The sequence below is a fragment of the Echinops telfairi genome, unplaced genomic scaffold, assembly GCF_000313985.2.
Source record: "Echinops telfairi isolate 266 unplaced genomic scaffold, ASM31398v2 ScPeMD7_7424;HRSCAF=8462, whole genome shotgun sequence".
Taxonomy (NCBI): Eukaryota; Metazoa; Chordata; class Mammalia; order Afrosoricida; family Tenrecidae; genus Echinops; species Echinops telfairi.
In genome coordinates this window covers 57,897,454-57,922,118 of record NW_022111324.1, presented here as the reverse complement: position 1 = coordinate 57,922,118, position 24,665 = coordinate 57,897,454, and the positions used below count along the sequence as shown (strand labels likewise).

At 38.8% G+C, this 24,665-nt stretch overlaps 1 protein-coding gene across 3 annotated transcripts in view; it reads right to left on the bottom strand.

The window, feature by feature from the left end:
• RCOR3 (REST corepressor 3) overlaps positions 1-23,865 on the bottom strand; it is a 58,712-nt gene extending 34,847 nt beyond the window's left edge. For 2 of the 3 annotated variants that reach the window (XM_004699865.3, XM_030887742.2), the window contains exons 1-6: positions 23,262-23,865; positions 16,445-16,522; positions 13,316-13,368; positions 11,398-11,559; positions 9,811-9,935; positions 8,801-8,879 (exon numbers count right to left, since the gene is read on the bottom strand). In XM_004699865.3, the coding sequence (XP_004699922.1) occupies positions 8,801-8,879; positions 9,811-9,935; positions 11,398-11,559; positions 13,316-13,368; positions 16,445-16,487 (462 nt within the window). In that variant the 5' untranslated portion in view covers positions 16,488-16,522; positions 23,262-23,865. Of the gene's footprint in view, positions 1-8,800; positions 8,880-9,810; positions 9,936-11,397; positions 11,560-13,315; positions 13,369-15,912; positions 16,355-16,444; positions 16,523-23,261 lie in introns of those variants that run through there. The other variant, XM_045297873.1, reaches the window with a different exon arrangement.
• Between the last annotated feature and the right edge of the window lie 800 nt (positions 23,866-24,665).

The following is a 24,665-nucleotide window of genomic DNA, read 5'->3' as shown; positions in this document are numbered from 1 at the left end:
AAAAAAAAAAAAAAAAAAAAAACCAGCCACTACTGCAAGAGAAGCATAGACCGACCAGCAGACTCAGGCCACTGTGCTGTACCAGTGAGGGCCCGCTGAACACCAGCTGCATACGCTGCAACCAGGAACATAATTAATGTCATGTGAACAAGACACACGGTTTGCAGTATGTATTGTTCTTTTTTTGTTCCCCCATATTTTTTATTGTGGTCCAACAGATGAAACAAAACATGTCACCACTGCTGTGTGTACAAATCCATGACATTAGCTATGTTTGTCATGTTGTGCCAACAATGATCACTACTCGTTTCCAAATGTTTTATTAGCTTTAACCCAAACTCCATCTCCCCCCTCCCACTTGCTCCTGGGAAACACTAGTGAACTTTGGTCTCTGTTTTTGCTTCTGGTGGATATTTTATTAAAATGGGATCACATAATATTTGTTCTTTTATGTTTGACTTATTTCACTCTGCACAATGTTTTCAAGTTTCACAGCCTACACCAGAACTTCATTTCTATTTTTGACTGAATTTCTTGAAATATTCTGCAAGAGTGGAATGAAAATCAATGTCAACCTGTGCTTTGGAGACAGGCATACACTCAGAAACTATGCCCACAGGTTGAGGGCTATTTCACGGACAGATTTAATAATCTAGCTGTTTAGAAAAGGAGTTCCAAATAAACCTCATAAAACAACTGTTTACTGAAGCCTGTCCCACCTTCAGTGTTTAAACCCCAGCTCAAAGGAGCATGGCAGATTGGAAGCTCCAAGAAACCCTCTGAGTGCAGCACTACTATTGCTGGAGCAGGTATTTTAAACTCAACACTGAGCAGGCAGGAAGTGAGGAGAGAGTTGCCATGCCAGAATCAATGAGAAAGCAGGAACCCAGAGGTATAAGGGAGTATGTGGGGGCTGGTGTTTGCCTGGCGCCAGGAGTCGATAGACAGTGCGCACAGGAAAAACTCCACCATGTGTGAAGCACAGAAAACACCCTGCTCTGCAGAGGGAGAGGACCAGGAACAGGAGCCATGCCTAGCTTACCCTTGGCTGGCTGGGGGGAGGGGGAGGGAGAAGCAAAGAAGGAAAACATTCCCCTTGAGAATCTCTAACCACAGGCTTGGTTTACTTCCCTGCTTGTAGATGATCTGTCAGGCCTGGAAATCACTGAGTCAAAAGTTGAGTGGACAGGGACCTCAGGTTGTAGTGCCTGTGGATGTTCTCGGAATAAATACACTTTACACCTGGTCTCAAAGAAATTTCCCCAACTAATGTTTCAAGGAAAATGAGCTTACAGCTAGAAATTGCTAAACACACAAAGAAGCAAGCCCCAAGGGTGAGACACAGCAGAATCACACCTATAAAGATCACAGATATTTGGAATTCTACAAATAAAATAATATAAATATTATATGTATATAAAGAAATAAAGACAGAATTGAAAACAGAATGAAGAATCTATCAAAATATATCAGGCAGAAATTCAAAAGAATCAAAAAGAATGTCTAGAAATGAAACATATTATTAGTAGATCAAATTCAATGAATGGTCAACAAAAATGAGGACTTGGCAAGTATATAAATGTATACATGTGTATGGATGAAAAATGCCTACAGTTGAAAGGTGGACTATACAACTGAAACCCTTTGTGATAAGCACTCTTAGCAAATTAATAACAGAAATGATGAGAAGTAAGTTTGTGTAAAATTGTGTACAACTTTATGTTTTTAGATGGCAAGACAAAACAGATGGAATGTGAGTGTTTAAGAGATATAGACAGATCAAATACATTTAAGTCCAACACATTTCCAAAAGAAGTACCCGAATAACTTCTATTCATCATTATATTGGTAATCCTAGGGGTGCTCCAGTGGCGCAATCGGTTAGCGCGCGGGACTTATAAGGTAATCCTAATCAGCGCAATGAAAAAAAAATTAAGGACAGTAAACAAGCAAAATTGCTATTAGTCTCAGATACTGTAAATCTCTACAGAGAAAAATACAAAATAATCAACAAATAAATTACACAAGGGTTTCATTTCTCCTCAATTTGCACATAGATCCAATGTAAATAAAACCTAAGTAGGACTTTTCTAAGAATCTGGTAAGCTCGAAGAGCAATGGTCCATAAAATTGCAGAAAGTGCCCAAGTGCTATCAAGCCTCATCATTTGGTGATCATAATCGAAACCATGCAAGCTGACACCGACGATGACTTACCGATGAAGACCAAAGGCGGAAACTGTGAAGGATTTCATCTTGCTTGTATCTACAATCAAGGCTCATGGAAGCAGCAGTCAAGAAGTCAAACAATGCACTGTACTGAGCAAGTCTGCTGTACAAGACCTTTTTCAAGTGTTAAAGAGTAAAGGTGTCACTTGGAAGAGTCAGAGGTGCCTGACCCCATCATAGCATTTTTAATTGCTGCATATGCATGAGAAAGCTGGACAAGAAATAAAGAGGATCATAGAAAATCTGATGCACTTGAATTATAGCATTGTTGAAGAATACTGACAATACTGCAGCCTGCCAGAAGTATAGCTAGACTACTCCTTACAGTGAGACTTCATCTTACATACTTTGGACACGCTATCAGGAAAAGGACAACATCATGCTTAGTAAGTAGAGAGGCAGTGGAGAAGGGGAAGATCCTTGATGAGGTGAACCGAAAGATCGCTGCAACAATGGGCTCAGACATAACAGTTGTGAGGAGGCCCAGGTCTGGGCGTATTTTACTCTGTTGAACAGCGGGCCGCTAGGAGCTGGAACCGACTTGGTGGCAGCCAGCAACTACAAACAAACCTCATAAAACGAACAAAATTCCACTATCACTAAAGATTATTAAGATAAAAAGTAACACACTTTCAGAAGAAATAAAAAATATGCAAAGTGAATAAAAATATACACTCTGCTTAAAATTCTCTAACATATTTAACCAGAGAATTAGTGTAATAAAGAGTTTCATAGAAAATAATTGTATATTCTATTTGACAAAAGACTCAGTAGGAAAGGAGGTTAAAGCACACACACATTTCAACAAAGGCAAGTTCCCCAATACATGGAAAAATGCCCAGTCTCTCTAGTAATCTAATGAGTGATGTTAGGAATACCAGGAGATTCCATTTGACTCTACCAGATTCATATTTAAAATCTGAAGTATATTGAATACTGGCAGCCAAGACGCACTCTCACAGTCCAGTAGAAGAACATGGAAACCAATTTTCTATTACCTAGAAAAGCTGAACATAGTTGTACCCTCAAAGCAGAGTAATTCAACTCCAATCCTATGGTATCTGCACTGCTAAGTTACTGAAAAATGTTGCTGGAACAATTTGTGCTGCACATTTCAGGAGAGTTGGCATCCCTTTCCCCAGCCCACTGCACCCTAGTGGTGTCCCCTGGTCACGAGAACAAGAAAATGTGCCTATAATTTATAAATGCCTTCTCCAAGAAGCCAAGGAAAACATGGTTGAGAACCACTGACCTCAAGAAATTATTAAGAATGTGTATCTAAGACATGCTCTTATCAGTGTTGTTCATAGTAATAAAAAATTGGAAATGATGTCTGTTAATAAGAAAAGAGGTCAATTTTGGTGTCTATATACACAACAGAATACTACAATAATGAAAGTGAATTGCAAACACACATTGAGAGTTAGAAAAAAAGTAGCTAAGAATAGATTTAATGATTCTAAGAGCACATACATTATTCCACTTAAATAAAGTTCAAAGTGAACAAAACTAAATGATGCATTGCTCAGAAATACATGCAATGTGTTAAAACTCTGTAAAAACAAAACAAGAGTTGATCAAATTTTAGGATAATGGGTCCCTCTGAAGAGGAAAAGAGGGGATGCAATTTACGATACACAAGACTGGGTTTCCTAAGTGCAGTGACAGGTCAACCAAACTCACTGCCACCGAGGAAGTGCTAGCTCCTCGCAGACCTGTAGGATGGGGTAGAATCGCCCCTGGGAATTTCTGAGACTGTAATTCTTTTAGGGAGTAGAAAACCCCGTTTTTCTCAGTGATGATATGCTGGTGTTACATTTCATTAATTTTCAAAAGTAAAGAAAAGTTGTTATGGAAAGTGTCAGTAACCTACAGTAGCAGCTATGAAGAATGATAGTAAAAAGAATGTAGTACGAGGGGGCTTCACCAAGTGTGCAGAGAAATGGAATTACAAGATAAAAACTTCCCCATGAACTTTCTGAGGCCCCCTCGCATCTTCCCCTTCCTGATGTCTATGTCAATTACGAAAAAGCAGACACAGGAATGAAGCCGCTGACATGCAGTGCCACCTCTGGAACACAGCCTTGCAGTAGTGTCCTTTTCATACTTTTAATTTCTATCCCTCTCACGGTATCTGCTAACAGGATGAGATCTCAGACAAAACAACAACTATGCATCACCTTACAGAGCTAGGGAAACAGTACCTCACGTAGCTACGTATTTCAGATAACCGAAACCAAATCCTAAATCCCTCCTATCTGGTTCAACAGTTAGAGTTTATGACATGTATTATTATTCACTACAGTAAGTTTTACTGAATGCTTATTATGTACCAGACCCTAGGACTGCAAAAGTAGGTAAGCCACAATTCTTGCTCAATAAAGCTCACCACCCAGCAATGGGCAGTACAAAAGGGATGCTCTGAGTAAACAATTAGTACTGTAACAGATTTAAGAGACAGAGGCAGTATGACCATATAGGGCATAGGATGACTCGACAGTGAAGCTAGATCTTATAGTTACGAGTTTTCTCAGCAGAGTTGAGAAAGGAGAGAGCAACATAACCATAGCACACAAGCCAGGGAATGCAAAGGCACATGTAAAACACTTCCAGTAATTTGAAGTGCAGTGTAGTAGAGTGGGGAATGACTGGGTAAAGAGCTTATGTTTATCCTACAGACAAAGCCCTGAAGGAGTTTCAAGTGTTGATATGGTTTTTAAAAGATTACTTTAGCAATCGGGTATACAATGGTTTAAAGAGACAGTGTGAAGGGTCTTGAGGTATGGAATTAAGCTAGGACAGAACTGGTGTATTCATTCAGAAAAAAATAAAAGAAGAAAAGATGACAAATCCTACAGTTATATTGAGAGTTATAAACAGTTAAAATGCAGAGTGAAATAGAAGTCACCAAAACGGAGACATAATGCCTGATAAAGGAGACAGCAATCCACAGATGCTAGTGTCAAAGGGACAGATTTTCAGGAAGAAAGCAGGGGCGGACAGATTGAAGTGATAGAGGGCAAATAGGGCACACACCAATCTCACAGTTAACAGCTATTATCTCATTATCTCACGTTTCACATTTCCAATAACTGAAAAAATTTGTCGGCAATAAGGTGCCTCCAATGGTTTGGGCCCAACGCAGGTCCGTGACTGGGCCTGCGGCGCCCTCTGCAGGCTGCCCCACACGATAATACTGGAGGTCACATGAGTGATGTGGCATCTTCTCCTGGTCATCTGCGATGTCTCCATCTGGCCACAGAGGTTGTGGGGCGAGAAATGACAAGACATCACAGGGAGGCAGAGGAGGGCTGGATGAAGACCCAAGCAAAGGGGATGGAGAGGTTGGTTTGGAGAGGGCCAGGTGCCAGGAAAGCCTGCAATGCAGGACAAGGGGGTTCCCTGACAACAGTGAACAGAGTTGGGCCACACTTCACCATCTCGACCACCACAGGCTCTGCAGTGGTGGGGAAGGGTGCGCCTGCACCACACACCTCCTGGGATGCACTGGGGGACCTGTGAACAATGAGTGGTGGGACTGGGGAAGAAATCAGTGTTGAAGTGAGGATGTGGTCCCCATCTCTCCCAAGAATACAGATTTTACATAACAATCTGGTCCTTGGGACTTAACCATGCCAGAGGGAGTGATTGTAATCACGGGATGTGGCAGTCAGGCTATTACTGGTGACCCCTGCCAGCAGTGTGGGAGGCAGGAGGACAGAAGCAGCCTGATTGGAGCCAACTCCAGAGTGAAGGAGCTCAGTTCCTGCACGAAGGCTGGTGCAAAGATAATTTTGTTTTTAAATGGAAGAGCTGAACATACTTCAGCTATAGTGAAAAGGTTAAAAATATGAGCAGAAGATGGAAGAAGTGGGGAGACAGTCCCAGAGATATAAATGGCTGGCTAAGGCCACACAAGCAGTGGGGATGGTTCAGAACAAGAGAAAGGGCCCTTCTTGCTGTGGAGCCAGAGAGAAGGCAGGCGGCATTCAGGCAGACGGTTCATTCCACAAACACAGAGAGACTGACTACCTGCCATATACAAAATGCTGGGGGCACAAGATGACTAACTCAGTCCTGGCTTCAAAGAGTTCAGTTTGGTGGGGAAATCCGGTAATTAGAACTTTCTAACTGCACAAGCAGAGGTTAGGATAAAGTGCTATAATTTCAGGGAGTGCCTCTCTGCCTGACATTTTCTGTGAAGTAGAAGGTCAAGTTACCTGCCAAGTTTTATGAGGGGGGTCGGGGGAGTAGTAGGCGAAGAGTAGAAAGAAATGAATATTCAAAACAGAGACTAAGACAGCAGCAACATTTATTACAGATATACTCCACCATGGATACTACATTAATACACGATACCTCTGATTTTCAGAATAATCCTTTTATTTTCATCTTACCAAAGGAAAAGAGTCAGGTTTTAAGGAAGCTAAAAATTGAAAGGCAATGACAATTAAGTAGCACCCATGGGAGGGACTCTGCAGAGAGGGCCCGTGGAGAAGTATAATGATATTATTTTTTAAAAAGAGAGAGAAAGGTGCACTGAGGACTACACTAAGATTGAAAACTACTTTCTGTAGCAGCAACAATTTATATAATTAGGCCATTGTCCTGGCCTGTGCCTCTCACATCAAGAAGAATAAGTGCGCCAGCCCTGTAGGTTTACAGGCCTGGGCAAGGGAGCGAGGAAAAGAAACAAAATGGGAGCTCAAGGTGGGGAGAAGAGAGCAATTCAATGGGCCTATGGTTCAGGGAAACAGACATAAGGATTAGGCTGGCAGATTTGGAGGGAGAAAGAAATAAATGAATTAAAGAATTTAGGAACATTCAGCAGAAAAATATGAATTTGAAGAGAGAAGGATGTAAAATTTTTTCATAGAGGAAGAGTTTAAGATGAGGGGAGGGGTCAGCATGGGCCATGACACTAAGTAACATGCGGGATGGAGTCTACACTGGATGAGGTCATATAGCTGGTACACATTAAGTTTATGTGACTCAGATCTACTGTCGCCAATTTCAGCACTCATTTTAAGATTTTACAGCTACACCTATGCCTCACAAGCTCTTATATGCCAACCCTTGGACCATTTTTGTGATTTAACTCCTTGCCGTAGTAAGTAGTATGAGTCCTAACATTGCCTTTCTTACTGATTTTACGTCACCATTATTTTAACTATACCGAAGAGTAAGAGTACTTTTCTAGTTTGAGATTCTTCTATCTCCTCCTCGGTGGAGGAGCTCTAATAGTTAGAAAGTTCTAAGTTCAAACAATGCGATGAAAAGAGCAGTATGGAAGTAGAGAAGTTAGGGAAAACAAAGAACCAAGCTCCCTGTCATTGAGTTGCCTGTGACTCATAGGGGCTCTACACGACAGGGTACAATTGCCCCCATGGGTTTCTGAGACTGCAGCCGTCTGAGAATAGAAAACCTCATCTTTCTCCGAGAGTGTCTGGTGGTTTTGAATCATGGACCTTGCAAGTAGCAGTCCAATGTATACCACGCCACTATGCCATCAGAGCTTTATGGGAGTTCCCTGCCTGATACTGCCCTGAAGTAGGAGAAGTTATCTGCCAAGTTTTATGTGATATCCATGTGTGGTCCAGAATGTGTAGCATTTCAGTGTCTGCTGCGTCAATATACCTTAGTGGCAGGTATGTTAACTCCAAATGAATAAATCCATTGCTGTCGAGTCAGTTCTTACTCAGAAACCCAATAGAAGAGCAATATAACCTTTACAGGGGCAGACTGCCACATCCTTCCCCCAGATGGCAGGTGGGTTTGACCAGCTGACCTTTCATTTCACAGCTGTGCCTCCAGGGCCCTTGCAGCTACGCTAACTTCTAAGTAGCTACAACTGGATAACAAGGTAACAAAATCAGGATGCTTACTTTTAAGCCCTCATTTGTAGCTTTCCTACGGATTACAGAACGTGGGTCATCCACGGCAGGACTTTTATACTTCTTGATGGATGAGAGCACCAAGCCCACCCAGATGACTGGCTCACTGAAGTTCTGGAGTGCTCAGACCCAAACGCTTCCAGCTAGCACGGACACATCCTACCTCTTGAACTGGGAGTCCTTGAACAGGGAAAACCAATGACACTGTCAGCAGCCAGCTTGGGGGTGTGCGTATATCCACAGTGGTCCTGGTTGTAGCGGTTATGATTTGGACTGCTAATCACAAGTCAGCAGTTTGAAACCACTGGGTGTGCTCCACGGCAAAAGATGAGGCTTTCTAGTCCCATAAACAGTCTCAGAAACCCACAGAGGCAGCTCTACCCTATCCTATGGGGCTGCTATGAGTTGGCATTGACTCAATGGCAGCAAGTTTGGTTTTTTGAGAGAGTGGCCTTCGAAGAAAAAGGACTGGCTATCTACTTCTGAAACTTCAGCTACTGAAAACCTTTGGGGCACAGTTCTACTCTCACACACATGGAGTCCACGAGGCAGAATCAGGAGGGTTCTGATTTATTTAACTAGTATATTAAAGACTTTTTTTGGTAGAAATATTTGTATGTGTTATATGAGTAGATTTATAGAAAAATGACAAGCACTCTATTTAATAATTATCATTACCTCTTTTTTGGTTTCCTTTTTAGGATCATAATCACTATCATTCCCATCCATTGGATGTGTTTCTTCCACATCATCATCACTGAAAAGAAATGAAGATTAGTAAACTTAATTCTCTCCTTTCAGTTCTATTCCAACGTTCTTATCAAACTTTAACGAACTCTAATACTTTTACTATTAGTTTCCAATAGAACAATACTTGTCCTTGGGAGGATGAACTTGTAATTTAGTTATTTATTGTGTAAAGAAAACATTTAACCTTTTGGGTTTAGAGACTCATTTAGCAAACATTTTTAGCTAAAAGAGAGAAACATAGACACTCCTCCCCCCCACTGGAAATGGGGTTAGAAACAAATTGATCATTTGGGGGAAAAAAAACATAAACATATTTCAATTTTCTGGTTAGAGGATAAAGATAGGCAAAACCAAGTAAAATTATCTTTACTGCGAGAAAGGTTTGGCTACAATAGCACAGACTTCCAGTTACTCAGGTAACTGTGCAAAGAGCATCTTCCAAAGAATATATCCTTTAATATATTCTTTTTTTAAAATAGTTTTATTAGGGGCTCATTCAACTCTTATCACAATCCATACATACATCAATCCTGTAAAGCGCATTTGTACATTGATTGCCCTCATCATTTTCAAAACATTTGTTCTCCACTTAAGCCCCTGGCATCAGGTCCTCATTTTTCCCCCCTCTCCCCATCCCCCTTAATATATTCTAACTATATGTATTGACTATACAATACTAAAAAAATTATGATTACTGCTAACTACAACTCAAGTATAACTCAGATGGGATGTTTGCTGGTATGATTAAGTTAAAGGGTTGAAGAGAATTCTTACTCTTTAAGATTTCTGACCACTTGGCTCTTCCTGTCAGAGTAGAAACAGAATGTAAGGATGGCAAGTATTTATAACGTGTTGTGATATTTTTTCTGATGTTGAAGGTATAAGGAATCCAATGCAGTGTCCCTAACAATGTAATTACAGAAAGGCACCGAACCTACCTGTCACCTTGATTATGTCTATTTGCTAGTTTACGAGCTTGGCGATCCATCAAACTTGTCCGAGATCGCGTCTTTTTCCAGGAATAATAGTATTTCACAAGGCTTGCAATTGTTTTATCTGGAAGCTTTAAAAAGACAACAACAAAGCATATTTTCAATCAGCTACATAGCAAATAAAAGCATAAATGCAAAAGATTTAGAATATCTTTATGATTTACATAGCTAACTAGTCCTATTTAGTCATCGAGTACTCTCTGCCACCCCAGCATCACCAACATTTCTGAGGGAACATTCCTACTTGTCCTGTGAGGGGCAAGGGTCACAGTGTAATGGTGAGAGTGGCCCCAGGAGTTCCCCACCACAGTCATGCTGGTGGTGGTCAGCATCTGTTTTCCCTCTCTATAAATTGGAATTTTAAAAGTTAAAATAATTCAGATACCATAAAAGTCATCACTTGAAAAGATTTTAAGTATATTCATGATATTATGTAACCATAGGAACGCATTCCCTAACATTGCGTCTGCTACATAAAGAAGTCCTGTACCCATTAGCAGCCTCTCTCATTCCTCCCTCCCCAAGCCCTGGCAACCACTTTCTATCTCTGCAGATTTTCCTTCTCTGGACATTTCAGGTGAATGGATTCACATAAGACATGGCCTCTTTTACTTAGCACAATTTTTTCAAGAAGAGCCATTCAAGTCTTTTCATAGTAAACTTAAAAAAAGAACTTTGTTTTAAACCCAGGTTTTAAAATGATACATTGTGCAAACTGATTTTATTTGGCAAACACAGTTTTTGTGTATAATCTGACTAAATACCATGCACTAATCTGCCATACTGGCCAACAGGGAGATACACTCCCAGTAAAAAAAGTTTCCTTTGGTTACGGAAGGCATCTAGATATATTTGTGAACACTGCATAATTCCCATCCACTTGGGCTAAAGTTAATTGTTTACTGTACCAAGCTCTCAGGTTTATACTGTTTTGTCATATTATTCAAATTTAAGTGCCTGAAATCTCCAGTTTTTCTCCTTTAAACTAACAACAAAAAACAAACAGCAGCAGTAGCTGATGACAAAATTGAAATAATTAATTTTTATACTGGGTGTTTATAACCCAAATAACTTAAGTTAGAAAAAGCGTTCTATTGATTAAAGAAAAAGGAAATATATATATACATTTTAATCATTTTATTGGGGCTTACACAACTCTTATCACAATCCACACAGACATCAATTGTGTAAAGCACACTTATACATTCGTTGAGAAAAGGAAATATTTAAAAATTATTTTAAGAATGGGAATTAAAAAAAAAAAAAGAATGGGAATTTTTAACTCCCCACCCCCCCGAATTATAAATACAGTTAACATCTATTACACACATAGTTAAGTCAAAATAAGCACTAGTTAGTGTGAAATAGCACGTAACTGTCATGCACTTCAGTGGTTGCCGAAAACAGGATTACTATATATTTCAATATATAATTATTTAGACTTAAATTGCAAACAGTTTTATATTTGATAATTATGAAGTACTTAACAGTGTCATTCAAGTATGAATCACAGAAAGACTAAAATCACCATACCATTTGCTGAATCCTGTGAAAGCTCTTCCCATGAAAACTAAAGGCTTGTTCAAATAGGACTTTATCTTCCACTGTCCACTCATCCGGAAAGGGGGTGAAATTAGGGAGATCAGCAAGGGACTTCTCAATGTTATGCTTATGCCAGAACAACATGCCAAGTGCCTTTGAAGAGAAATCATTCCCCTTTGGTTTTAATGGACTTAGGTTTCATTACACTTACTTAAGAAAGTTCAGTACAAATTCGGTTAAAAGGTTAAGCCTGCAAATTCAACTGAAAACACACTCACAGTTTGGGGCTTTTAATTAAGAGTAAGCAAGTAGGAGAGCACTTTTAGTTATTTTCTTTTAATCAGGGCTTCAGAACAGTGACTATCCTGACATAGTGTACTTGCTGCAGAATCTAGGAAAAAGGGTGAGCTACGGAAAGTGACTAATTAGCAAAGCAGAGCTGTAGCCTCAGATCAGAATTTCCCCCATGTTTATCCACTTGTCAAAGCTTTAAAAAATGCTAAAAGGTAAATTCTCAGTAAATCAATAGTTGAGTGAAGCTTGTCACTACCAATTACAGCACAAAACCAAAAGTGCTTGGTTAAGAGAAAATTCAGTATAGAAATATTTAAATTTTAACTTTTCAGAAATACATCATGGATTAAAACACTAGAAGAATACCTCAACTATAATGTTCACAACTTACTATTCTAATACATATTTCTAAAGGTTACTCCAACACCAACAGAGATTTGCCTTGAGCCGTATCACTAACTTCAGTGAGTTGACTGCCAAGTAACTAGAAAGCCTGAATGGACATCTTCTAAACTTAGATTACAGTCCTTTAAAACGATGATAAAATCTAAAACACACAGCACATTTGAAAGACATAAATGTTCTAATAAACCAAAAAGGCTTAAAAACAAAGGATAAAATGAAGGGCTTCAAAATCCACACCAAAAAATTAACTCCATTTGGAAAGAAATGACTCAATTTCACAGATTATATGATTTTAGTTTATGACGTAACCATATTACCAAGTATTAAAAAATGAGATCTTGATAATCCAGGTTTATGACACCTTACTACTTGTCTAAAAGCAAATCAAATCATTTTACTATTAATTCTAATGAAAGTTGGTATAGTTAGTAGAAATAGGATTTAGAATCTTTATTTTTCTTTTGCCACGTTCTCAAACTCACTCATAATTAGAAGCAGTGAACCATACATGTTGTTTTTTTAAATTATTTTATTAGGGGCTCATATAACCCTATCATAATCCATACACACATCAATTGTGTAAAGCGCATTTGTACACTCATTGCCCGCACACACATATGGTTTTTAAAGTCATTAAACAGAAACACAAAAGTCAGAACCCCTTGTGAATTATTTCAATCAAAATTAAGAACTCTTAAATTTTTTCTTTCAATGACAAGCATAACTTTTAGATCTTTTGGATCAAAAAGCAAAACAAAAATTATCCATAATCTTTATTTTTGAATGGAAGACTTACCGTATATATTTGAGTATAAGCCGAGGCACCTAATTTTACCACAAAAACTGCATAAACAAAGTGCTGAAAAAGCAGCTTATACACAAGTATAGATGGTATTAAATTCTATTCAGGTATACTTGTCCCTAAATACAACAAAACATACTTCTCATTTGGAGCAATATCTGTTACTGCATGCTTTTAGAACCCAAACCAAAGACAGTGAGAAAAGTGCTCAAGTTTTTGAGAGGAATAATGTTTAAAAGAGTGAAATTCATAATAACGAAAAGTCAGACTTTTGCTAAAACATTTTTCTTCTCTATAAAATTAGCTGAACTTATGTGCATGCACTTTCTGAGGCTAGAAATGATCGTTAGATGTCCTTTGTAATTGGAAAGGGGTGAGGCAAGCCTGACTGCTGTTTTCGCTACATACCTGCTCCACATTGTAGCCATGTTTTTCCTTTGCAATTGCAATATACTCGTCCACTGTAACAAAATGATGAGAAATAATTATTTTCATTCATGTCAGTTGTCCAGGTCTAACTTTTCTAATACAACAAAATATAATAATTCACAACCTAGAAATTGAAATGTTATAACAAAGAGACTGTCACTTATATAAATAGGATCAAAAGTTCACTAAATCCAAATTTTATGTAGCATAATTTATCTCTATGATCATGTAGCATATACATATTTAATCCAGTGACATTATAATTGTTTTACACACACACACACACACAAAACCAAAACAAAAAACCTAAAATGTTTTAATGTCTTGATTTTCTGTGCCAGTCTTTATTTGAAGAGACTTGACTATTCAAGACCCTCTCTCATATTCAGAGTTAGCCCAAAGTCCAATTTATCATCTTATATCTGACTGCTGCATAAAGGATAGTTTAGCAGTTGTTCGGTCATTTATATATAATAATAATGATTTATCTAAGTATGCTTCAGTAACTCTAAGGTGAGTCTTGGTGGCATAACGGTTAGAGTGCTCAGCAACAAGGATGTCTGAACCTACCAGCCACACGGAGGGAGAAAGATATGGGAGTTTATTTCTGAAAAGGTTCACAGCCTTGGAAGTCCTGTGGAGTCATCTTACTCTGTCCTACCAAACCAAACCAAGCCAAACTCACTGCTAAGGCGCTGATTCTGACTCACAGCAACCTTCTCGGAACTGCCTCTGTGGGTTTTCCAAGACTGTAACTCTTTACAGGAGTAGGTCTCATATTTCTTCTATGGAAATAGCCAGTGGTTTGGAGTTGCTCCTCTTTCAGTTAGCAGCTTGACCCCAAACCACTTGGCCACCAGGGCTCCTCTACTCTGTCCTACAAGCTTGCTCTAAGTCAGAATCAGCTCAACAGCAGTACGTTGGGTTCTGGAGTATCCCTAAAATGTTCTTCAGCTCTTCCTGCCTGCTTGCTATATAAAGGATGTTTGAGTACTTTTATTCATCCTCCATACGTAATCTGGTCAACAGAATTATTTAGACGAGCACTGTTTCACTGATGATATATTATTTCAAAGGCTCATTGCTTAGAAGTCTGCTAATTCACATTCAGTTTTGTGTTAAGTCCAACAGCCACTCTTTCCTGACCTTTTATAGTAAACGTGTACATATACATGACACTCTGGTGGGTTTAGAACCCCTGGTGGACCAGTGGTTAAGCACTGGACTACTGATGGAAAGGCTGGCAATTTGAACCCCCTAACTACACAACAGAATGTAGGGAAAAATCTGCTTCTGTAACGATTTGGAAACATTCTGGGCAGCTCTATAGGGATGCTATGAATTGGAACCAACTCAAAAAGCACTGGGCTATAAACACTCACTCATATACACACATCTATATCTGCTTTCATCTATTTTTGAGAAGCAGTGATTAAGAATTCTGAACCTAGACGGCTTGTCTACCTGGGTTTAAGAGCCTCCTGATCACTAGCTGCTTGACCTCTTTGTACCTTCACTTCCCCATTCTAAAATGGCAATAAAATCAGCCCCCTCTTCTTAGGATTAATAAGTTATCATATGCAAAGTTCTTAGAATAGCACCTGGAACATTATAAGACCTTTCTAAGTGTTCATTATTATTCTGTCAGTAGTTTAATATGCCATTATAACAATAATGCTAATATAATGCTATTGTTATGGATGTTACAACTCTCCAGCCTAAGCGTTAGGTGTAGAAAAGTCCTGTGCTACACTTTTAGAACCCATAGCACCTATGGGTCACTCACTTCGGTTCTACATATGTGCTAAGTCACACAAGCGTCCTATAGTCAACAGAAGGCTCAACACCATCAACAGACCTATGGTTCTCAAGCCTGGCTATGCATTAGAATCACTGGGGGGCCTTGAACATAAAATGTCCAGCTGCTACCCCGAAGCCGTTAACGTAAGTTTGGGACAGTGACCAGAATGGAGTAGCTTTTAGATCCTAAAGCACAGCCAGGGCTGAATATCCACTGCTCTGGATCTTCAGATGAGTAGTCCAATGAACATTATGTGACGTGTCCACGTTCTAAATTTTGCTTTCCACTCGGCCAAGAAATGTGACGTCGCAAAACCCCCAAAGTTCAAAAACAGCAAAATTCAATGTGTTAATGTGTAGTTTGTCAACGGAAACCTCAGACATACTGTGGACTGCACCAGAGTCTGTTTCAAGTTTTACAGTGCTCCGTCCAGCGGAACAAGTCCAGTTTGTTAAGAATGCCTCAAGGGCATGATTCTTAGATTATCAGCTAAACTTTTTGCTGGTGTTCTAATTCTCTTCGAGAAGAACCACCTGGTATGCAGAAGCACACTCAGCAGACGCATTCCAAGTCCTCTCAATACATCAATACAAACGTTTAGACTTAGGACATCATTCATTTTCAGGGGACTACATGGCCACCATGAGACATCTTCTGGATGTTAATAACTATTTAGAAAATCAAGCTTATTTTACAGCTACCAGGATAGCTGTTCCATACAGTTTTATAAATGCAACATTAACTAAACGGAGGGTGGGTATTTCAGCGTTGTTACCTGCGTATTTCCTATATCTGATGTGCCGCAAGGGACTGGGTCCGCTACATCACACTGAAGTCTAAAGCCAGTGCATAGTCAATGATCCTGAAGGTCTCCGTCCAGAAATGGAGAGCACAAGATGACTGAGGGCTGCTGAAGTCAGTTCTTTCCCCTTTCCTCGTTAAAATGGTAATGACAGTGGGCTCTTTGCCGCTTGAGGGCACGTCTTTACAGCTCCACAAACTGAGAAATGCCTGGGCGGCTGTCTACATAGTAACTCCCGCCCCAGCTTGATGCTTTAAGTAGGAATGCCAGCAGATGCTAGGTTTGTTCATTCTTCATGGGCCTGACACAAATTGGAATGATCAACCCACTATCTTTCAAAAGGAAAAATCACTCTCATAGAACCACCTCCATTACAAAAACAAAACAATAAAGATAAAACTCCTCTTCTGAGAATCTGAGAGGTCCAAAAACAAACAGAAGGAGATTTTTAATCAACTACTAGGTTGTTTTTGTTCACAGAAATATTCAATAGCAGCAAACTTACATTTGGCATCTGGGATACTGTGATATGGAGACCAGACAAGCATTCCTCCATTGTCTTTATCTGTGTACTTTGTAGAGCCTGGGGAAAAAAATTAATACTGTGAATATGAATAAAAAAGGTTTCTCTTTCAAAGTTAAGTATAATGATATGAGCTTCTATTTTAGTACAGTACCTGCAGAGAAAAACAAAGTACAGGGAAAAAAGATGGAAAGCAAAGATATACATTAAATATGGTAAATGTCCTACATATGGAAATGAAAAATGAACACTGGCTTCAACTGAAACATTTTCTTTTCTGAAGTAAACCATCTTTGCTTAATAGAGAATAAAGCAGATTTAATCTTTGTTACATTAGAGGTCATTAAAAACTTCCTCTCAAACTTACACAAAATGCCTCAGATGCTGTTTTGCCCCATATTTAAATGGGCCCAGATTTCAGTAGTTTTTTTGTTTTTAATAATTTTGATTTAATCTTACTTCTTGTTAAGAGCATGCCAGCTATTCCTTTCTAAATAATTTCCTTTTATAAAATTACATTCCAAAAAGAGTCAATAAGCCTCTGGAGGAACTCCAGCAGTTTTACTATTAGAGATCACTGTAAACCTGATTATGGTGGATCGAACCATGGTATGATATGGGGTCAATTGACCTCTCTCTTGACCCAATCGGAATTTGCTCTAGGCTCAAATATTTCTCACGTGTTCTATAACAGAAATTTCTTCTCTGGGCCTTTAAATATTGTTGATCTTTTCTTTCCTACTGTATATTTTAATAAAAATTATTCATCTCTTTCATTTTTTATTGTTAGGCTTCCCAGTTTATGATGCACTGGAATGGATGTATGTATAGACAATAACTGCTGCAATGGTCTATTTGGGAGTTTGGGGGTGGTGGGTGAATTAGGGAGCAAACAGTGAATGTGAGACTGGGGAGGGAGCACTAGAACTGATCGTGATAATGTACATACAACTCTTTCTAAAAGCAATTTAACTGTGGGAGTGCTGAATATGCATTAGGAAAACTACTACTCACAAACAGAAACCAGAATGGACCAATGGTTACCACAGGTGAGGGAGAGAGTTGTTGCTTAGGGGAGGAGGCACTGAGTTTGTCAATGGTGGTGGAATAACTTGGAAAAGCTTATCAGTAATGACTATACATCATAAGGAATATAATCAATGGCAGTGAATTATACATGTAGAAGTTGTTGAACTGGAGAAAGCTTTGTTGTGTATATTGTTGCCGTAATTAAAAAAATAATAATTACATAAATAACAATGAGTACATGGAAGAAAATGTTTTAAAATTGATTTGGTAATAATGGTACAATTCTTCTTGATATGACTGAACTATTGTACAATATATGAAGTGTCAATAAAACTGTTAATAAATAAAAGGCGGCAAAAATGTAAAAAAAAAAAAAGTCAAGGAACAAAAGTTAATACAATGAGACCCTCCTTCTAATCCATGGAAATACTAACCTTGTTTCTAATTTACTTCTACTCTGCTATTTTGAAAGTCAGAACAATTTAATTCTATTAAAGCTGCCTATCAATTAAGAAGAAAGAGAATGCATGAAAGTCTGACACCTGAGCTAGGAACATGAATGTGGGTTCCTCTTCTTGTTTTCTGTGGTCCTTGTCTAGTTTCTTCCTAATTTTTAATTGCGCAGTCAAGTTCATTAAAGCTCTCAACAATGAAGCATCTTTTCAAGCATTTCACATGGCTTAAGACCTGCCCAGGAATGGCTGGGTGTGCAAACAGTTAAGAGGCCTGAGTCTACACACAGACTTTGGAAGAAAGGCCTGGCCACCTGCATCTTATAAACCAGCCACCAAAACCGTAGGGAGCATGCTTTTCCACTGAGACACATGGGATCACTAGGAGTTGGTTATCACCATGGTGATAAAGTTTTTGACCTATGAACACACCATTTACCAAAACAAACCAAAAGAAAAAAAACCCAAGCCCTCTGCCAACTCAATTCCAATTCATAGTGACCTTATCTAGGGTTTTCCAAAGGTGTGAATTTTACTGGGATATAGCCTCATTTTTTTCCCAAAGAGCAGCTGGTGTGTTTTAACAATTATCCTAATACTAACTAATGCCAGAACTCCAAACCCATTCACATTAAATACTACCATAAAACTCTGAGGCTAAATTGTAATCATTCATAAAATTATTATCAGGAATGAAAAAAACATTAAGTTGTAGGAGTGAAGTTTAGTGTTTGAGTTGTTTTTTTAAAAAACCATACATTACCACTCTAAGTTCAATCACTGTTAGTGAATAAAGTTCTTTCTAAATGATGTTTTAATATCAGGAAAAGGTTAAGGATGGGGAAAACACATATCAGGAGCAACATTAAGCATTAGAAAAATGGCAATTACAAATTTTTTAAAAGTTAAAACCGATTGGATTCCCCCGCAAGTATATCTTTAATAAAAGAAAAATATAATTTAAGAAAATGAAAATCTGAAGTTAATTATCAAAATATACTAAAAAATATAAAATTTTCAATGCTTAAAAAAGCTTCATTAACACCAACTTTTAACCCTATAACCAAAATCCCTAAAGAGCTCAACTGCTCAGATAAAACCCAAGTTAGATGAGGCCTTCATTCAATTAAATCTATTGCTTTTTTCCTGTATCCTAAGCAAAAGTCCTTTAACATGGAACGGATTCTTCTTGTACAACTGACTTATTACAAAATGATCACTTAAAGCCTACTTAACAGAACATGGAATGTTGCAAAGAAAGGTTCCCATTTAGCTTCAAGGCTTAGTAGCATATCGTGCATATTTAAACATTCCTTGCATCACAAAGTCTGAAGTAATGTCTACATGCAATTTTTCTTCACAAAGTATTTTATATTTTCTCCTCATGAAAAGCAGGCTACATTTCTCCCAAATTCTTCTCACGGTAGTTAAAGGTGTGATCTGACAGACCAGCACCCAAACTGTGGGGACTAACAGCCCTTCTAACACTGGGGGATCTGTGAGTGGGGTGGTGGTGGTACTGGTGGTGTGTGTGTGTGTGTGTCTCAGGGTGGGGGCGGGCGGTGCCCAATAACAAATAATCGCTAATTTGGCATTTTACAAATATTCTTTCCCTAACCTTGAATTGGACTCCACCATTATTATCCATGTTATGTGAAGTGCCAAGCAGGCCCAAAAGATGAAGTTCACAGGAAATGCTGTGTTCATGTAATGGCTAAGGATGGATTGTAGTCTCAGCCTGGCCACTTACCAGCTAGTTCTCCTTGGACAAATCTAGTCAACCAGTCTGTACTTCTTTTCCCTCATCTGTGCAAAGGATAATGAGATGGCCTGCTTCACAGATGCTTAGAGAATTAAATGGAAATCTAGATAAAGCCCCCAGCACATGATAAACATTCTATAAATTGCAACTACTACTATAAGAAGCCCTTTTGGCACTGTCAGTTAATCATCGGACTGCTAACCACAAGGACAATAGTTCTAATCTACCACCTACTCAAATATAGAAAGAGGAGACAGTCTCGTCGTCCCATAAAGATTTATAGCCTTGGAAATTCTAGATAGGGTCACTGAGTCAGAAATGCTTCGAAGGCAATGGATTGTGATCACTTATTAAAGATAGTTCTTCTTTTCCCTAGAAATGCTTCTTCTCACCTATTAATCAACTTAATAAATCTAAGGTGGCTATACCTCACACGGCTGGCACTCACGCTCAACCCTTGAAAGTATTACTCAATGGCTGACATGATCTTTTTTGTTTTTCTCACAAGTCAGACACACCCCTTCTCCTATAACAAAAGAAAATAATTTTATTGTTAAAAACAATGTATTTACCCCCTTAGAATGCAGTGAACCTAGTTGTTTTAATGAAATGAGAATATTTATTTGAAGAAAACCATGTGATATACTATGTACAGGCTTAAAAATGTTAACATTAGGAAGATTTAAGTATTTCTTAAATTTCTACTATTAATACTAGGCTGAGTAATATGTTTGTTATCACCAACTTCAAACTGGGGCACACAAAGCCTTTGCAGGGGGCTTAAGACTAGGAATATGTTTTAAGGGGAGCAATTTTCAGATCTACAACTTCCCTGTCTTCTTTTCCTAAGACGGATCTGCTTGAGAACGCACCTGCATAACCGGACTCTCTTTTCACAAATGCCCTCCTCTCATTTTACGGAGGAGAGGAAAATCTCTTACCATCTCAAATCTTACAAGACTGTCCTGTTCAACATTTTAAAACTCCCACGGCATCAACTAGTGCCATTAAAACGCTCCTTCAATCACAGCACCAATTAATTATGCATTTGTATCTGTAATAATTTCAACCAAGACTTAACAATTTGAACTTTATGCTGACAAGAATACATACTGTGAAATAAATGAATAAAAGGATGCAAAAAGAAAAGAAAAAAGAACACATCTATGGGAGTAGGCAAAGTGATCCATAATGTATTTTCAAATACAAAAAAAATATTGTGAAAGGTAAGATTCTGTGAGAAAAGAACAAGGAAATGGTACAAAAGAGAAATCGGAACAATATAAAATTTCAGATTGCTAAAAGCCTACTCAAATATTTTATAAATAGGTATTCTATCATTATATTTGTGTTTGATAGTACGTATTTAAAGTAAGGACACAGCAGCTTTATTCCAAAGTCTTGATATTTTCAATACAATGGAGATTATATCCTTCAGCTATTTAAACTCACAGTAAAAAATGTCAACTTAAAAATTATTTTTCAATATTCTTTTGACTAGATAAGCAAAATATTGTAAAGACCCTTCCTTTATAAACATTCCTCTTCATATAATCTTATGACACTAATAAAACTAAGGCCAAGAAAAGTGAAAGAGAACACCCAATCTTTTATTAGCTTAAAGGCATCTGAAAGGTGACTCTTAAAATCATCACACATAACTGCTCCTCAAAATGTACATATATAAACAAAAGCAAGTATTAGAAGCAAGTTGGAAAAATCTAGACAACAATCAAGAGATAAAAAGGCACATGATAAACAGACTACAGTGGAATGTGGATTGCTGCACCTGCAGTTACATTAAAATTTAGCACTCTATCATTTGATCGTCCTCATATTTAAATGTTCTAGTTTTTAATATTTTCTTTCTTTTCGATTGAATTATGTTTTACTTTGTGATTGTCAGTTGTTGTTTTTAATGTTTTTCTGTATGTGAAATCCAGGGGAAGTAAATCTAGAGATAGTATCTGGATTAATGGTTCCTTGGGGGCATGGTAGGGGAGGCTGTAGGTAAATGGGAAGCTAATAACGATGAGAACAAGAATGAAGAAAATGGTCTAAAACTGATTGTGGTGATGACTATACAACTCTTCTAGATGTGAGTGAACTATTGGATTGTATGATGTGAACTAGACATCAATAAAACTGTTGGGGGGAAGGCACACGATAATGAGATTTAGAAAGAGACCTAATACCACCAAGAAAGAACCAGTAGTGGAGAGTGCACTTTGGACTCATGGTCCTTGCTTGGGGAACCTCCTAGAACCAGGAAAGGCAGAGAGAATGCTTTCCCCTAGAGCCAGCACTCTAGATTTGGATTTCTAACTTTCTAAAACCTATGGGGATCACTATGAGTCAGTGCTGACTCGATGGCAGTGAGAAAAACTGTGAGTGAATCAATTTCTATTTGATTCCAAAATATTATTATAAATAATACTAAATTAGTGAATCATAAATCCATTATTGGCAATAGTCTCTTAATTAAGGTCCTAATCTCCTAACCCGGGAGTTTACAAACGTATTTGGCTTACCTTTTCAGAAAAAAATTTACTCAATCCTCCACAGACAATGAACAACTTGGTAGTATAGTTCACAGTCCAACATAACAGGTAGATTATCTGCTTTTGTAGCCTGCCTGGTACATTGCAGAGTTCCTCAGAGGGCAGTATTGTCCACTTTGGGAGACACTGTCCTAACCTCAACAGCTCTAACTTATTTCTTAATTCTCAGATTTCTGTCAGCTCAATAATTAATTCTTTCTGTGCTTCATCATCATCATCCCATATCATCTTCTCTTATCAAAGTAATCTTCATGGAAAAAAGTCCTCTAATTTTCCTACATTGTGTTCCTAATCTCAGCACCTCAGAGCTTTTTCTTGCAAATACTTGGGAGGGTGATGGGTGAGCAATGTCTAGAGTGCTTTATTAGACGTAGGTAATAGGAAAATAGAGAGATTATGTCAGAATTTCTATTATTAATTTGTTTTCCCAAATGTTTAAGTTCTTACCTAATTATACTGAATTAATACCAAAGGACTTTATGTAACAGAACGAAGTATTAAAACATACCTGCAGTACTACCTGAATGGGGCAGAAGCTCAATAGTCCCTTGCAAAAGTGTAATAATGGATTTACACTGGCTTGACGAGGTTGGTCTATAATAACCATAAGAAAGCCCACCCAAGTGTAACCCTAACTGCTTAGGTTCAGTAGTCTTCTAGAGAAGAATGACACAGGGGAGAAAAATAGGTGAACTTGAAAAATGCCTGGGGGAAAAGATGAAGCTTTCTATTCCTGTAAAGAGTTACAATCTTGGAAACCCAGAGGCAGCTCAACCCTGTCATATAGGGTCAGGGCAGGGAGGGTTTTTTTTCTGTTCGATTTTTAAAATGAATGTGACAGTTATCCTCATTCTAATAAAGAATACCTATTACAGTTTCCAAATAAATTAAAAAAAAAACTATTCCAAAACAGTATCCTCATGATTCTTTTCATTCTATATAGGTTGAAAACAAGCACAGTAATGAGTGAGGGACCCAACAACTCAAATACTGACCATGGGAAAGATGCAGGAGGAGGTGCCCTACACCTCTTAAGAGATCTATGCTTCCTGGTCGTCAGGCCTTGGCATGTAAGAGTGTTCCAGCATGAAGTCTGCCTCATAAATACAATGCATACCACCTAACAAACCTGCTCAGAAAGAAAGCACATTTTTGGGTAGTTGCCTAATAAATAAATATTGACTCGTAAGCCTATCTCATGGGGCAAAGAGAAAAGTTCAAAACAGCCAAGAAAGCCCCAATCCAGAAATGCATAAAAGCGTACCCAGAATCATTCTTTTATAATTATGAAATTTAACTTTCACTGTGCACCGTACGTTCCTTTCATTTACTCCTGCCAAGAACCCCATGAAATCGTTTTTATTTCCATTTCAAGGCTAGGAAAATTCAGCTGCGAGGCAGGCTTGCTCAATGCACAAAATAAGAGTTGGGAATTAGGGGTGGAATGCCATCTATCTTAAATCTAAACCAGGCTCTTTCCAAATGTCAAGCTAAAACCCAAGGCAGGCACAGTAAGGTGAAAGTGTCCTTCAACTACTAGCTACATCAGTGAAGAAAATTAGTTTCACTAAGCACTTCAAATTGTCTGAAGCCCACTAACAGCTACAGGCTTTGAACAAACAGCATTAACACCCATACCATTTAGGACACAACCTCAAACGACTGTTCTAACCTACTGGAAAATCGACTGCCCTGGTAATCCTTTTCACACAGAACCTTCCCCTCCTCCTGCTTTAGGTCAAACAGCAGCCAGGGTCCCTCTAATACTCTGCTACATACTCTTCGAATGGGAGGTGAACAGAATTTTTGTACTGTTCTTGGTGGAGAGAGGAGAAAACCCCACAACAAAACACCCTATCTCTACCCTATAAACAAATAAACATGTTTCCCTAAGAAAATACAAGCAAGCCCCTAGGGGGCTTGAACTTAAAAGGTGTAACACTGAGGTTGAGAGTCCGACACAGGGAAGGTCACTACCAACGAGCACTGGACAAAAGACGGGATCAAATGTGGTGTCTTTTTTAAGGGAGGGGGGTGGCCCTTTTAAAAATCCCCGTGCACAGCGTTAACTGAAGAGGGTCGGGTCTGGATGGGGCTGGGAGAAGGGAGCGCGCCCCGCTCCGAGAGGCTCCAGAGAGGGCGCCTCCATATGCGGAACTCTCGCCCAATCCCCGTCCAGGCAGAAATCCCGTGACCGCCGGGGAGCCTGTTTGGAGAAAAGTAGACAGGGAACCCGCAAGCTGGGTTGGCAGAGGGCCGCTGGAACCTGGCTGCTCGGGGAGAAAATGTCTCCTTGGCAGTTGCAGCCACCGTCCTGTGGTCGGACTTCCTAGGCCGGCTCGCCGGCGAGGTGCGCCTCCCGCGGCAGCCCACCCTCCCCGCCTCCGCCGCCGGCCCCT